At 35.2% G+C, this 16,468-nt stretch overlaps 2 protein-coding genes across 5 annotated transcripts; both read left to right on the top strand.

Moving 5' to 3' along the window:
• LOC18599009 lies at positions 1,346-10,804 on the top strand. 4 transcript variants are annotated; one of them, XM_007028777.2, is made up of 15 exons: positions 1,346-1,498; positions 2,235-2,684; positions 2,933-3,026; positions 3,568-3,754; positions 3,849-4,107; positions 4,632-4,844; positions 4,921-5,007; positions 5,092-5,226; positions 5,805-5,918; positions 6,070-6,317; positions 6,449-6,529; positions 6,889-7,120; positions 8,408-8,506; positions 8,607-8,792; positions 10,189-10,804. In XM_007028777.2, exons 2-15 carry the CDS (start codon positions 2,337-2,339, stop codon positions 10,288-10,290), a joined length of 2,385 nt encoding a protein of 794 aa, XP_007028839.2. In that variant the 5' UTR covers positions 1,346-1,498; positions 2,235-2,336; the 3' UTR covers positions 10,291-10,804. The 4 variants fall into 4 exon arrangements, with proteins under 4 accessions (XP_007028839.2, XP_007028840.2, XP_017977703.1 ...); XM_007028778.2 differs by lacking the exon at positions 1,346-1,498 and adding an exon at positions 1,623-1,643; XM_018122214.1 differs by lacking the exon at positions 1,346-1,498 and adding an exon at positions 1,701-1,717.
• Positions 11,290-14,430, top strand: LOC18599008 (cation/H(+) antiporter 19). Its single transcript, XM_018120858.1, has 3 exons — positions 11,290-11,636; positions 11,935-12,936; positions 13,032-14,430. The coding sequence occupies exons 1-3, from the start codon at positions 11,433-11,435 to the stop codon at positions 14,214-14,216; spliced, it is 2,391 nt and encodes a 796-aa protein (XP_017976347.1). The 5' UTR covers positions 11,290-11,432; the 3' UTR covers positions 14,217-14,430.

The raw sequence follows: 16,468 nt of genomic DNA, 5'->3' as shown, positions 1-16,468 counted from the left end.
TAATATTTAATGAGATGTTAAGATTTGATGATTTGATAATGTATAAAAATTATATATTATCAATGCATCAAGTATTTTTCCTTCTTTAATATGCAGAGAAATGCCAACGAAGCTAGCTGAACCTTATGACTTCAAAAAATTATATAAAACGCGGCTGAACAACTGACATGTTGCCCTGTAAATAAGTACAATAAATTAAATAAATGATTGTCTATGGAACCTGATTTGATCTGATCGAAAAGGAATTTGTTATATATACTTAATACAACAAAAAATAATGTAGTTTTTTACTTCATATTCATGGTATTGGACATAGGAGGCTGAAGAGTTAGACTCACGCCATGGCACCATGTGCTGTCCTTTGTTTTACAAGCCATGCATTTCACATCTTAAGGCGACAAAACATAATTGACGGTCAATATTATATATGGAAAGAATCAGAAAAATATTATTGAAAGAGTATATGAGAATTAAAATTAATCATCACGTCAAGCAAAAAAAAAATACGGTCATCCTAATAATCAATACTATTTTCTTGATTCTTTCCACATGAAAACCTTCCTATTTTCAAGGAAAAGTATTTTTTTTTTTGGGTAAGTTAAGTAATTTGAAAAATGGGAAGATTGCATTTAGTTATTTGTAAATGGAAAAACAGAAATAAAATGAGGGTTTGATTTAGTAGTATTTAGGAGCACCTTTTTTTGAACAAAAATTCTTATATTTTGAGACAAAGTGTATACTGCTTATCCTTTTTCAAGGTTTTCAATGAGAAAAAGACACCAATATAAAATTATTAACATAGAATTAATCACACATTATTTTTATTTTGATAAAACTAATAATTTTTAAATTTTTTTAATTTACTTCCATTAAGAAATATAAAATAGACTAGAAATTTACTTTTAATAGCAATAGAAACATTTTTTTTCTTTTTTGAAAAAAGAAAAGAAAAAAGAGACCCCTCAATTATTTCACACGTGTCCAATAATTAATGCCATTTGAACCAATTTTTTTTATCTATTTCTTTTTTTGATTTGTGAAACTTTTAATTTCTTCCTTTTAATAAAAATATTATTAATCTTTTTAGTGGTCCCCGATTAAAACTTGTTCACTTCAGGTACAGACAATCTTTTTGGACAACTTTTTTTTTTTTTATCTAGTATTTCTTTTAACAAAATTCACAGACAACACAGGGTTGGTGTGAAATGACAGAATTAGCCTTAATTCTCTAACGGCTTTCTCTTTCAAAACAGGCTAGTTGCAGGCAGTCATTGGCAAAGCGGGCAAGGGTATTTACAGTAATTTTAACAGCTAAATGCCAGCATTCAAACTTCTCCAGCGAGGGCCTTGGCGGCTTTTGCAATCAGTGCATTTACTCTCCTAAGATTAGCGGCCACAGTCTTATGTCCTTTTAAATCTTAACAATTTATTACAAATTAATACTTTTTTAAACTCTGGGTTTACTGGGAATCTCCAAAGCAAGCGCCTTTCCAAACTGGTAAACTCTCCCTTAGAACCTCATTAATTTTATTAGATACAATAATTATTGTAGTGCCAAATTCTCTTTCTTATTTCTTTAAACTTTTTCCTGTAAATTTTTTTGTCTTTTTTGTTAAAAGCTGCAACCCCAGATCTGGTTAAAGGTCAGCCATTGCTGTCTGATCATCAAAATTCTATATTTATTCCAAAGAGTTCCACTTTTCTCCTACCAATTATGGTGAATTGTTGGCCTGTTGTTAGTTATGATGAGAATTTAACGGTTTTAATGCTAGAATTTGTTTGGCATTCTTTGCTTCTAGTTTGAGGTGTTGTTTTTAAAAAAACCTTTTTTGTTTAAGGTTGTGTGAATTATGAATTTCTGTTTGCTTATATTAACAAATTACAGTAGGATTTTGGGGTTGAAAACTGTAATTTCGAAAATATTTTAAGGTTGCCTTTGAGAATTTAATTGGAAAGGAGGGATTCGGATGTCAAATGTTGTATAAATTTTGTGGTAATGTATTTCAACACTTTTGAGTTTTATGATTACACTCAAATTCATGGACTTGTTACATTTCTATTGAGTAGTGAATTCGAAATGCCTAAATAAAAAGTGATTTTCAGATACAATTATGATTACATTCATTCTTATGATTTGTAAAATGAATCAAATCCAATTCAGATTAATCATTTCCGAATGAAGCATAAGATTATTGTGCTTGTTTCCTAATATTGCTTCCTGATTGTTGCTGTAGGTGCTTGGAATAGAGTGTGGGATAAATAAACAACAAATTTTTCTTGTGAAACTTGCTGTTTGGTGATTTGGTTCTCAATTTGTAGTAGAAGAGGTGCTTGAGATGATGTTTTCTGTTCAGAAGTGGAAATGCTCATGGTCGCTGGTGGCTACAGTTGCTTCTGTTATAGTGCTAGTTTCAGTAGTTCATCTATTCCTGTTTCCTGTTGTCCCTTCTTTTGATTACTTCCGTGCCCCGCAAGTTCAGTACAAATGTGTTCCTATTAATGCGTCAGTTGAAAAGGTTGCTGATCATGTTTGGGAAAATATACAACCAGGTCTTGATTTAGATCACAGGTTTCCTTCTGACTTGCATAATGGAGTTGTTTATCATAATGCACCATGGAAGGCAGAAATTGGGCGGTGGCTTTCTAGTTGTGATGCAATTGCTAGGGAAGTCAATATTGTTGAGGTAATTATGATGATTTTTTATCATCATTCATCCTTCTCGTCTTCTGAGCAGCCCCCTCCTCCCTTCTCCTGGATCTCTGTGTGTCAGTGGCCACTTTAATTTAATACTTCTACTCTTAGAAAGTTTATATTTGTTACACTCAGGTGGATGTATATGTTGCTAAATTTCTTATACCTATGCGACAACTAATTTAATGTTGCATCAATATCATCTTGACTCTCACGCCATAACAATGTTCCTTTTGGCAGACCATAGGTGGTAGGCGCTGCAAAGCTGACTGCAGTGGTCAAGGTGTTTGCAATCATGAAATGGGCCAATGCAGATGCTTTCATGGATTTAGTGGTAAGTAATTTTCTCCTTTCATTGATTTCATTTCAATTAAACTTCTTTAAGAAGCTTCATTGAAAGCAAAGCCTTATCCATTGCAAACACTGATAACATAAAAACTTGATAAAATGCAGTGGACTATTATAGACTTATAAAATGATAAAATACAGAGGACTTGACATGGTAAAAACTTTTTCGTGCTTTCCTTCTATTTGATACTGTTCTTTACACAGTACTACTTATTATGAAAAAATAAATAGTCCTGTCCCACTACTAGTAGTTGCTGCTCCTAGCTTCTAGAAAATTGGACATAAGACACCATGCAATACTTGGACGGTGCAACTGTATGTTCTATCCATCTCTAGGATGATCAATTAAAGACAATGAATTTGAAATATAACCAATTTAAATGCCAACGGCAGATTTAGGTTGATTATGGTGCAATCAATAATGTTAAGTGTTGTTAAAAATTTTACTTTAACTTGAAAACAAATTCCTAAAATAATAGAATATGGCAATCACATTTCTTGGCTAAATAACATATCTGATCGAACAGGAGAAGAATGCTCTGAGAGGGTACATTTGAGTTGCAATTACCCTAAAACACCAGAGCTACCATATGGGCGATGGGTTGTCTCAATATGTCCTGCTCATTGTGACACTACCAGAGCTATGTGCTTTTGTGGAGAAGGCACAAAATATCCAAATCGTCCTGTGGCAGAGGCATGCGGGTTTCAAATGAAGTAAGTATAGTCAGATTCCTAACATGTGCTTTATGGTATTTCTCTTCTATCCTGAACATCACGAGCCACAGTCCTTGTGTTGCCTCTATTTCAGCTTACCTTCTGAACCTGGAGGTCCCAAACTTACCGACTGGTCAAAAGCTGACCTGGATAATATTTTTACAACAAATGGTAGCAAACCAGGATGGTGTAATGTAGACCCAGATGCTGCATATGCTTCAAAAGTGCTCTTCAAAGAGGAATGTGACTGTAAATATGATGGTCTTTGGGGAGGTTTCTGTGAAGTGCCTGTTGAAAGTGTTTGTATCAATCAATGCTCTGGACATGGCCATTGCCGTGGTGGGTTTTGTCAGGTAATAGCTTTAATATTCTGTTTGTTTCTATTAATAGTGGGACTTATTTGCCTTTGAAAGGAAAAAATTGGTCAACAATCTTCCTTCCACCTACATTCCTTGTAAGGCAAAGATATATGATCAGCAATAATAAATGAGCATAAAAACAATTATCCACTTTTGGAATAGCACAAAACTAAGGGACTACTATGATTTGTTGGAAGGCTAATAATAACAACAATCTTCGTAAGTGTTTTTGGAATTTTAGAATAGTTTGGAAATTTTAGGAGCATATTTCAACGTTCCATGACACTGTACTCCTTGATTTGGGCAATTACATTTTCTCTATGTGGTTTAAAAAGTGAGTTTTTGCCCATGAGGATTGTTCCATTAGTTAGAGAGATTTACATCATTCAAAACTTATGAATTTTTGTCCGTGATGGTTTTTCTATTAGTTTGAGTTAACCACCCCTTACATTGGAAATATTTGGCTTAACTTGCCTCTTTCTTGACTGTATTCAAAACTAAATCAAGTTTATTTTCAGTGCTATAATGGCTGGTATGGGACAGACTGCAGTATTCCTTCAGTTGTCTCTCCTATGGGAGAGTGGCCTAAGTGGCTCCGACCTGCTCAGGTTGATATTCCCAGTATTGAACACACAGGAAGCCTTGTCAATCTCGATGCTGCAGTGAAAAAGAAAAGGCCCCTTATCTATGTATATGACTTACCCCCAGAGTTCAACAGTTTACTTCTTGAGGTAAGAATGAGCAATATTTTTGTATCTGATACTATCAAGAAAAGGTTCTTATTTTTTCACTTAATGGCCATTGTAGGGACGACATTTTAAGTTTGAGTGCGTAAACAGAATCTATGATGACAGGAATGCAACATTGTGGACAGATCAGTTGTATGGCTCCCAGGTATTGTTCAAACTAGTATCAATGCAAAGCACCACATAACCTGAAGCATTGCTTAGAAATTTTCTTGATGCTATAAATTTCCAGATGGCACTCTATGAGAGTATTTTAGCTAGTCCATATCGAACATTAAATGGTGAAGAAGCAGATTTTTTCTTTGTTCCTGTTCTGGATTCTTGCATCATAGCACGTGCTGATGATGCACCCCATTTGAGCATGGAGGTAAACTTCATAAGTTATTATATTTCAGTTTATATTCTACCATGCTTAAAAGAACTTATTGCGTAATGGATTAGCAGAATCTCTATTGCTTTCTATTTTTGGGGCTTTGTTCAATGTTCATATCCTCTTTAGGATTTTCAACTAAAACTATAGGCTTCAATGTGATTCTTCTTGAGAGGAAGTCTGTAGATATACCAATAGATGGGTCATTTAACAAGTTCTTTTTTTCTTTCTTTTAAATGAATTTTTTAAATTGAGACAGAACTGAGTCTATTGCACAGCATAGTTGATGCTTTGTAACTTACCTTTCTTTCTAACAAAAATTTTACATTTGGCTTTGGCCTACTCAATGTTTTTATGGGTCTATAACCTAGTAATTTTCAAAATCAGTATCATCTCTTCACCTCTCAGAAAAGTGTTTTCATTGTGCTTTATATGGTCCTTCCTTAGTCTGCCCTTGCAGAGCAATGAAAGGGCAGCACTATTTTGTTTCACGTGCAAACATCTACATGGCTTTATTTATTTTTATTTGAGCCCACAATCCACATATTTATGTGCTTATTACTCTCTAATTTCAGAATCATACTGGCCTGAGGAGCTCTCTCACTTTGGAATTTTATAGGAAGGCATATGATCACATTGTTGAGAAATATGCTTATTGGAACCGCTCAGCAGGAAGAGACCATGTTTGGGTATGATATGAAATTTGATGAGAATGGTTGCTGTTTCTCTCTCTGTATATGTGTGTATGTGTGTGTCTGTCTATCCATATGCGAGCATTTTCTGTGTGTAGATTTTTACAGTATGTATACTAATTATGTCCACCTCTATCTCTGAAGGCAGTCTTTTTCATGGGATGAAGGTGCTTGCTATGCCCCTAAGGAGATATGGAATAGCATGATGTTGGTTCACTGGGGTAATACAAATTCTAAGCACAACCACTCAACAACAGCATACTGGGCTGACAACTGGGACAAGATTCCATCTGATAGAAGAGGCAACCATCCTTGTTTCGATCCTGCGAAAGATCTTGTTCTTCCTGCTTGGAAACATCCTGATGTTACTGCCTTGAGTGCCAAACTGTGGTCTAGGTACCTGTCATGTATATACATATATACATATATCTATATATGTATTTATATGTAATACTTGTGTTTCTCAATTTGAAACACCTTCACATAGGTTCTGAGAAAAACAAAATTCTTTGATTATTTATTTTCAGGCCTCGTGGGAAGCGGAAGACGCTATTTTACTTCAATGGAAATCTAGGACCAGCTTTTACAAGTGGAAGACCAGAAACTACGTAAGTTGACTACATGTTCATATGGATAAATTTTGATTAGGGACATTTAAAGGAAATGTAGACAATCTGCACAGAGGATCACGATCCGCACCTTTCTTTTTGGTAGCTGTGTCTTTCTTTCTTCCATCTCTTACATATTCATTATCTAAAATGAGCCATTTTCAGATGTTTTAAGAATGGTATTTAATCAACTTTATTAGTCTTCACTTTTGGTGTCGTTATTAAGAAACATGTTGACTGATCTGGTGGCCATCATAGTTTAATGGTTGGTTTTCAGTCATCACATGGCAGCTGATATGCATTTAATAAGTTTCAAATCATGGCAATTACCTATGGATGGTTTGTTGCTGGTCATGCAGGTATAGCATGGGGATCAGACAGAAACTGGCAGATGAGTTTGGATCAACCCCTAACAAGGAGGGAAAACTAGGGAAACAGTATGCAGAAGATGTGATTGTGACTTCTCTTCGTTCTAATAACTATCATGAGGATATAGCCAATTCTACTTTCTGTGGTGTGCTGCCTGGAGATGGTTGGAGTGGTCGCATGGAAGACAGTGTGTTGCAAGGATGCATTCCTGTGGTTATTCAGGTACTGCATTAATGCATGTTGTTCCTCACATAGCTACCTGATCTTGCCAGCTTATGGGTTTAGAGAAGCTTTTTATAGCTTGAAGCATATAATTCTTTGAAAATGTAGTGAGACTTGGAGTACTTTCTATGTTGGAGTGGCAAATGATTTTCTGCATACGTTATAAGCAATTGTCATATTTTGGTGAATTATGGCTTCACCTTTCTGCTTTGCACCTCAAAATATTTGGCAATATAAAATATAAAATTTTTAATTCAAAATTCATTGCATTTAAAAGTGTGCAACTTAAGGTATCCTTTTGGAAGGCAGTGCTTAAGGACTTTTGGCTCTGTTAGGTAGATATTTAGAAGACAGAACTTTATTCTATATAGGCCTTATTAGATGTGAGCTTGGTTTCCCTTTTTTTTGAAAGACCTCATATAAATGAGCTATTTTCAGACTATTGCCAGTTGGCTTTCTCACCAAGTGGCAGCTCAAGAGCTTTTGGTTTATTTTCTGTTAATGAAACACTTTTGCTGGAGGAATTTGGCTCACCAAAGATGCAATTTGAAAACTCATATATAAATAACCTATTGTGCTGAGATCAATGATATCACTGTTTGATTGACCATGATAATTTAAAAAATTGACATTAATTATCGAGAAATGGTAATTTGCATGAGCCCACATCCTGAATTTGGTAGGCTTTCATTCTCTCAAGACTAAGTTCAAATGAGAAAAATGCATGGTGCTGCAAACATTGGCCACGATTTGCTATAAACATTGATAAAGTGCTTGTAAGTTGTTGGAGTCGAACTTTCATCCTTGACCTCTGAATAAGATTTTTTATAACAATTCTTAGGCACTTTGAGAGCTAGCCACATTTGAGTTCCTGAAATATGCTTTCTGAAAAGTATATATCTATAAGAGAAAAGGATAACTTGTTCTGATTATGAAGTAGGTATCTAACTTATTGAAGTGGCTAATACCACTGGGACAAGAAAATTATCTTTATCACCCTTATCTAGTTGTTGTCTTTAACACCTTAACCATTAGGGTGAGTTATGGCTTCACATTCAGGCTTCAGGGGAGTGTGCATTGATAGTTTAATACTTTGAATGATTGAATTCAATGGCCATTTTTTAGGTCATCATGTCGCAAATACACTTGAATGTTTTCCCCTCCAGTTCCAGGGTTATTTTACATCTTGGACTTCTAACTTCTATCTTTACCTTAAAAGAACTGCATGTTTGATCCATTTTTTTTTCTGGTTTGTTCCTTTTTTATTTGGCATCTCCTCATTTATAGGATGGGATCTTCCTGCCATATGAGAATGTGCTCAACTATGAGAGCTTTGCTGTTAGAATACGTGAAGACGAAATTCCAAATTTGATAAAGATTCTACAGGTATTGTCTCTTTAGGTGTCTCTTATTAACTGGAACATAGAAAGATGATATTTTTTTTTTAGTATGTAGCTGATTGTTTGGTGGCCTTTACGTCTTGCAGGGAATCAATGAATCAGAAATAGAATTCAAGTTGGCCAATGTACAGAAAATATGGCAGAGGTTCCTCTATCGCAATTCTATTTTGCTAGAAGCTGAGAGGCAAAAAACTCTTTTTGGCCGATTGGAGGATTGGGCGGTTCAATTCTTGCAACAAACTGAAGATGACGTCTTTACAACATTTTTACAGGTATTCTTCCTTCTGTACTGAATATAAAGCTTTTTTATCCCCAAATCCTATGCAATGAAACAAGTGAAATTGATATTAACTATTCCAGATTGCATTACATCTGAGTATATTTCCAATATACAACCTCTGTTCCTGGAATTAGGTTTATTCTTTGAGTAGTTTTAGTAGAGAGACCAAAGGTAAAGAAATATCTAATACTTTTGCTTACAGAAGAACCTTCTAGCAGTTTTCTCAACATATTTGTAGAATTTATTTCCCTAGAACACTTATTTCTCAGTAGAATGTGAGCTTACTGATACTTGAGGGTTGAATCTAAGGAATCTTTAGCAAACTCATTCATACTAAGATCCAAGAGCATGAACTTTTTAAGAAGTTCTTGGCCAAACACTAAAATCATTTTGGCTTTCTCAAGATATGGACTGTTATGATGTGAGTGAAGTTCAGCATTTATGTGAGCTTTTAGTAATATCTATTAAGTAATATAATATTAAGGTATCAGGGCAGATGAAACTGGACGTGGTCTGATCATAACAGCTAAAATTGTTTATAGACTTTTTTGGATATCCTATAAAAATTGGAAACTAGCAGATGCTTTCCCTGGAGCGTTTCACATTTATCCTTGAAGCAAAGTGAATAATCAAGTAATGGAAATGGGTGCCATTGTCACTAGTGATGGCGGACTGAAATTAAGTCCTTTAATAGCATACTAGAGTTCTCATTTTGTTTCTCCTCAATGGCACCCTCTGTATTTATGTTATTTCCCTTGAATTTTAAAAACTGCTGTAGTTTCTTTCTGATTAGTTGCTGTACATCTAAACAAATTTGGATTAGACAGTTTTGTAGTTTTCTTCATATTAAAGGTCGAAATCTCTCTCTTCCTGTTCAAGTTTATATTGTCCCCTTGACACTTATAAATTTACACTGTCAACCAAAATTGTTCTTCAGACTTAGTTCTTATAGCAGCAACAACTTCCGCTCTTATTTGTGCAGCGTTGCGGATTTCTGTGGAATGTTTAAATAATAACCAGATCTGTTTATTTAAAATCCTAGAATCACTTTTTCTTATGCATGGTGTGGTAGTTGAGTGTTTGGTGGGGCTCAGGGTTCAAAATATGTAGGGCAACTCTTCAGAGATGATATCTTGTGTCATTGCATGGTCATTACAGTTAACTCTCTGCAACGCTCTGTTCTCTGAAGTTTGAATATGCAGTTTGACCACCAGAGAACCAATAATGCAAGTTTCAATATGTATGTTTTGAAGTGTTGCATGCACTCTCGATTACACTTCTTGACCTTGGGTCTCAACGCTGTTTAGATTATCTTAATCCATAAGGGCATATTTGTGTTTTGCTTGTTTGTATGCATATCATGCTAACCTGTTTCTGCTGTTAACTAGGTTCTGCACTACAAGTTGCATAATGACCCTTGGAGGCGGCAACTTGCTCACCTTAAAAAGGAGTATGGAGTACCACCCGAATGTTTGATAAGAACCAAGTGAAGAGCTATAAACTAACATACATAGCATGCTGCAGTCGAAGAGCTGAAGTGTCCAGAGCAAATGTACATGAATCAACATTTTAGCTTCTAGCAAATGATTGAGTTTCAGAAAACTGTGTCAGGGCTTAAAAGTGTGTAAAACCGGCCAGCAGGATATCGACAAGAAAGCTGGATATCCCAAGACATGTCAATTCTTGCAAGGTTCTTAACCAAACAGGAGTGGCTACAGAATACAGGATTTTGTTAGAATTTTTTAAGAGTATTTAAAAGAATAAGAAAGAAAAAAATTTTTTGGGGAAGTAATGAGGGGGTTGTTGGAATATACAAGTGCATGTTAGCAAAGAGATGGGGAAGTTGAACCCTTTTTTCTTCTTGTTTTTCATTTGTAAGCCAAACTTCATTTTTGCTTTCTTTTTGTTTTTTATTTGTAAGCCAAACTTCATTTTTTGTCTGCCCAAACATTGTGAATTGTGCTATACTATAATGCCAACAAAAGGATAAAAACTTCAATCCCATTGCCATCAAAACTTCTCTCACTTTCCAGCACAACTTTATCTTTCAAATTGCGTTTTCTAAAATCAAATGAGATTTCCATTTTGGCCACTGGATTACATAAGAAATTGGAGGTAAATTTGGAATTTTTTATATCATTACATAAATTCAAAATCCCAGCAGCCTGGTAAGAAGATCAACTATCAGGAAAATTGTGAGTTTCATGCTATTATCTTATATAATAAAAAAAATGGGATGCTAACGTTTATGGTAAATAAAGGACAACGAAGAAGAAACTCTGGATTCATAACAAGCTTTGACCAAGAAAATATACTATATATAGTAATTAGTACTGTTCAAAGTTGGATTCCTTTTCCATATTTTGCTGAGTTTGTAACGGAAGCGTTAGGCAGAAACTGCGTTAAAAGTGTTTTAATCTCCTTAACGATCTCCTTTGACGGGGTTTTCTGGTTTCCATGCCTTAATTTATATAGATAATCAGTGCAACACAACTTTTATTCGTTGTCTTCACAGACAAAAAGTTTGAATTTTCATGCATGCAAAATATTAATGACATTATACAGGCAGAGGGTCTAGGCCTTGGTTCCTCTTTTTCTTTGTTAGCCAAGTTTGCTTTTGCATGGTTTCAAAATGGCTACCAACAATGGCACTGCTGCGCCTGTTTGCCCTGCACCAATGAAGGCAACATCCAATGGAGCTTTCCAGAATGAAAATCCACTCGATTTTGCCCTTCCATTGCTCATTGTTCAGATAATTTTGGTGGTCACTTTAACCAGAGTCCTTGCTTTCATGCTTCGACCTCTAAGGCAACCCAGAGTCATTGCGGAGATCATTGTGAGTTCTGCTATTTATCTCTTTAATCTGCATGCTTCCCAAATTTTCATCTTCATTTTCAGCGTTTTGTTTCCTAAAAGAAGATGAAGGGGAACAATGTCTTGACTATGTAACTAGAACAATTAAAAGGGGTAAATTCTTATATAGACAAATTGAATTTAGATGTTATTTATATTAAGAAATTGTTGATTTTAATGAATATAATTGTTAATAAAAAAAAAGCAAACATGAATTGGTTTGTTTCACTACTGATGATATACATGCATGTGACTTATTCTTTAGTTTTTTATTTTACCAGGGAGGAATTTTGCTTGGTCCTTCTGCCTTGGGAAGAAACAAGGAGTTTATGAACAAAATTTTCCCTAAAAGAAGCATGACCGTGTTGGACACCCTAGCCAACATTGGCCTTCTCTTCTTCTTGTTTCTGGTGGGTCTTGAGCTTGACATCCGTGCAATTCGTCGCACTGGCAAAAAGGCCTTGGGAATAGCCGCTGCAGGGATCAGTCTCCCATTTGTTCTCGGCATTGGAACATCATTTGTTCTTCGTTCTACCATCAATAAAGGAGTTGGTGAAATAGCTTTTCTTGTCTTCATGGGGGTTGCTCTCTCTATAACGGCCTTTCCTGTACTTGCTCGTATCCTCGCTGAGCTCAAACTTCTCACCACCGATGTTGGCCGCATAGCCATGTCGGCAGCAGCTGTCAATGATGTTGTTGCCTGGATACTTCTTGCACTTGCGATTGCACTCACAGGATCCAACAATTCCCCTCTCGTCTCTGTATGGGTGCTGCTTTGTGGAGCAGCTTTCGTGTTATTCGCCATTTTCTTATTGAAACCGATTCTTACATTGATGGCTAGGCGTTGTCTTGATGGTGAGCCAGTGAAGGAGCTCTACATTTGTATCACACTGTCACTAGTATTGGCTGCTGGTTTTGTTACGGATACCATTGGCATTCATGCACTCTTTGGGGCTTTTGTGGTGGGCATAATAGTACCTAAAGATGGTCCTTTCGCTGGCGTGTTGATAGAGAAGATAGAAGATCTAGTTTCAGGGCTTTTCTTGCCGCTTTACTTTGCATCTAGTGGACTGAAAACCAATGTTGCAACTATTAAAGGGGGACAATCATGGGGATTGCTAGTGCTTGTTATATTCAATGCTTGTTTTGGGAAGATTGTTGGCACAATTGGTGTGTCAATGCTGTTCAAGGTACCTTTCAGGGAAGCTTTGACACTTGGATTCCTTATGAACACAAAAGGCCTGGTGGAACTCATCGTCCTTAATATAGGCAAGGACCGCAAGGTACATGTTCTTCGACATTACTTTCTCTTGAAATGCACCACAACTTAAGTATTTAACTGAAGTGCAAGCCAACCGCGTGCATTGTTCCATTTCAGGTGCTAAACGACCAATCTTTTGCTATCTTGGTTCTAATGGCATTATTCACTACCTTCATCACGACCCCAATTGTGATGGCTATTTACAAGCCTGCTAGAAAGGGAGAGCCTTACAAGCATCGAAGAATTCACCGCAAAGACTTTGATACGGAGCTCCGAATCCTTGCTTGTTTTCATAGTACTCGTAACATTCCTACCCTGATCAATCTGATAGAGTCATCTCGAGGGATTCAAAAAAGGGGACACCTCTGTGTGTATGCCATGCATCTTATGGAACTCTCGGAACGATCATCAGCCATTACAATGATTCATAAAGCCCGCAAAAATGGTCTACCCTTTTGGAACAAGAAACGTCAGGATCAAGATCAAATGGTCATTGCATTTGAGGCCTATCAGCAGCTCAGTAGCGTCACTGTCCGTCCCATGACAGCAATATCAGCTTTCAATAGTATCCATGAAGATATTTGCACTAGCGCAGACCGAAAGCGAGCTGCCCTGATTCTTATGCCATTCCACAAGCACCAAAGATTAGATGGATCGATGGAGTCCTTAGGATACTCATTCCATCTAGTGAACCAGCGAGTCCTTCGACATGCCCCTTGCTCCGTGGGAATTCTTGTAGACCGTGGCCTGGGAGGCACCACCCAAGTGGTTGCTAGTGAAGTGTCCTACTCGGTGGTGGTACCTTTCTTTGGGGGTCAAGATGATCGTGAAGCACTTGCTTACGGAATGAGGATGGCTGAACACCCTGGAATCAATCTCACTGTCCTCAAGTTTACAGCCAAACCTGGAATGTCACTAGATGCTAAAGCTGATGTTGGAGCTGAATCAGACAAGGACAATGAAATTTTGTCCGAGTTCATTAGTTTAAGCAAGAGAAACGAATCAATAGGACACGAGGAGAAAATAGTGGGAAGCAAAGAAGACATCATTGCTGCTCTGAGATCAATGAGCAAATCTAGCCTGTTTTTGGTAGGACGAATGTCCCCAACAATGCCATTGACGGAAAGAAGTACTGACTGTCCTGAACTAGGCCATCTTGGAAGCTATTTAGCCTCGTCGGATTTCTCCACCACGTCATCCATTTTGGTGGTCCAACAATATGATCCTTCGACAAATACCATGGAACAAGCTCAATTTGACGGCAATGAAGTTTCCAATGCACCACTGCCAGACGCTGTGTGAGGGATTGAGATCTCTTTCATTTTATTTTTTTTTTAAATTGTAATGAGGATAATTTGATAAACTTGATATCCGACGCAAGGACAAAATTGAAAATGAAATGAAACCAACCAAATAGCTTACATTTAACACAGATGGACAAGGTTTTGTTAACTAGTAGAATAAGATTCATCTAATGTGATCATACCGCATAACATCAGCAGCACGTTTAAACTCTTCTCTTAGAATCCTAATGCTGAACTTGTCCCACTACTAGTTCAAGATTGTGAGAAACTTTTTTTTTTTTTGTTTACGATATCAAATGAGATTTGCCTTCTATAAAAGTCAATGGGATCAGCTAATAAAACTCCTTACAGCATATATATAAGAGGCGGTATCATTTGCCACAAGATGTAGTTAATATATATATTCAACTTCATTTACAGTTACAAATACAAATACAGAAACCATGCATCAAGACATTTTTTATCTTCACCTCAAAATTCATTGAAGTAGAGTTCCTACAAAATAGATCAGTTTGAATCTCGCATAATTATGCTTCCCTGCGGCAACAGAGGTTACTGCTTTGGCATAATCATGACCATGCATATGCCCAATAATTAAAGAATTCAATGCCCACGCCAGTTGAGCAACACTTTCCTTGTAAGCACAGCCAACATCACCTCTTTCATTTTATACTAGTGGTAATATATTTTCTCAACTCATAGAAATAATTCTGAAAGCAAAGCCAAAAGAACCAAAACAATGAGATTTACTATCTTTGTTTATAGTGGTTACATAATATGAAGGTGATCATGTTGTATATTGTATGATATTACAATGTCATCAATGAATTGTAGGTTCCCTCGCTGATGAAGTTTTGTAGTTTTGAGTGTTAATTTGTCCACTGATTTGTGCTCCAATAATGAATCCTTCATGATCATTAAACAATTAAGTAATCCAAATGACATTTGAATCAGTTTATTTATAAAACTTAAAGTGTGATAAATAGGTAATTTATTCATTTATTTTATAAGCAGTTGGATCTATATTAAATATTTTCTTAGGTTTACCACCAAATATTAACCATGCGGTGGAATATGAATCTTTACAAGGTTAAGAAGATTTAATATATTCGAAATATCCTATTTTAATAGTCCAACTATTTCTCTTGTAAAAAGTCCAATGCACCAACATACACCAAGGAAACAACTTGCGAAATACAAAGAAGATATAAAGAAAAAACATCCTTATTTATTCAAAAATAAAGGTAAATTAAGTTTCAAGATGGTGGGAGGATGTAATTGTTGGACCTATGTTCTTAAAAACCAGTTTTATTATTTATTTATTAGATATATAAATTGCTACATCAATTTTTAATTTCATATATATATATATATATATTATATTTTAATTGATATTTTATTTTTTTATGACACATATGATATGATCATAAATTATTTGGTAACATTATAGAAAAATTATGCTAATAGTTGATGAACTATTAAGCAGAGAGTTATAGTTCTTTCGTTCTTTGTTTGTCAAAATTGTTATAGGCGAAATGTGACAAACTATTTAAAGTTTATACTTGTTATGCCTTTATCAAAAACGATAGAATGTTTTAACTCTAGCATTAGAGGTAGTGACCTTAAAGCAAATAAATGGATGTAAGGTATGAGATACATACATCGAATAAGATCCAATTAAAGAGCTCCATATAAGTTTGTCACTGTTAATAATTTAAAAGAGTTCTATTACAATTTATTAATTGTTCTTAGATTTGAAAAGTAAATATAATTTATTATATATGACTTTGATGTTATCAATAGATGATGTTGAATTTAAATGCTATACCCTAATACATTAGGTTATGTACATGCTAAATAAGTTATGTTCGATGCTTAATAAAGGATTCACCATTTTCTATTGAGAAAAATATTCAAACGATCTTCATAGGATTGTTGGAATTAAGAAATTCGACTAGAATGTTCTATAAAAAGTGTTTTAGAATTATATTACTTATATTAATATTATACATTAGTGTTTTTTCTAAAAAAAATATTTTTTTAAGGTCCAATAGAAATAAAAATCATAAATGGGTATTATATGGATTGAATGTGACAATGAAAATTGTTTATGATCAAAATACCTTAACAATCTTTATACTCATACATTTTCTCAATTTAATCATCTATTTAAAATTATAACAATTTAATTTTTTAATTTTAAAAATTACTTTAATTTAATTTTTTAAAATTTTTATTTAAAATTATCCT

This window comes from Theobroma cacao, chromosome 5, assembly GCF_000208745.1.
Source record: "Theobroma cacao cultivar B97-61/B2 chromosome 5, Criollo_cocoa_genome_V2, whole genome shotgun sequence".
NCBI lineage: Eukaryota > Viridiplantae > Streptophyta > Magnoliopsida > Malvales > Malvaceae > Theobroma > Theobroma cacao.
The sequence above is the reverse complement of the archived record's forward strand: the minus strand, read 5'-3'. Positions and strand labels throughout refer to the sequence as shown.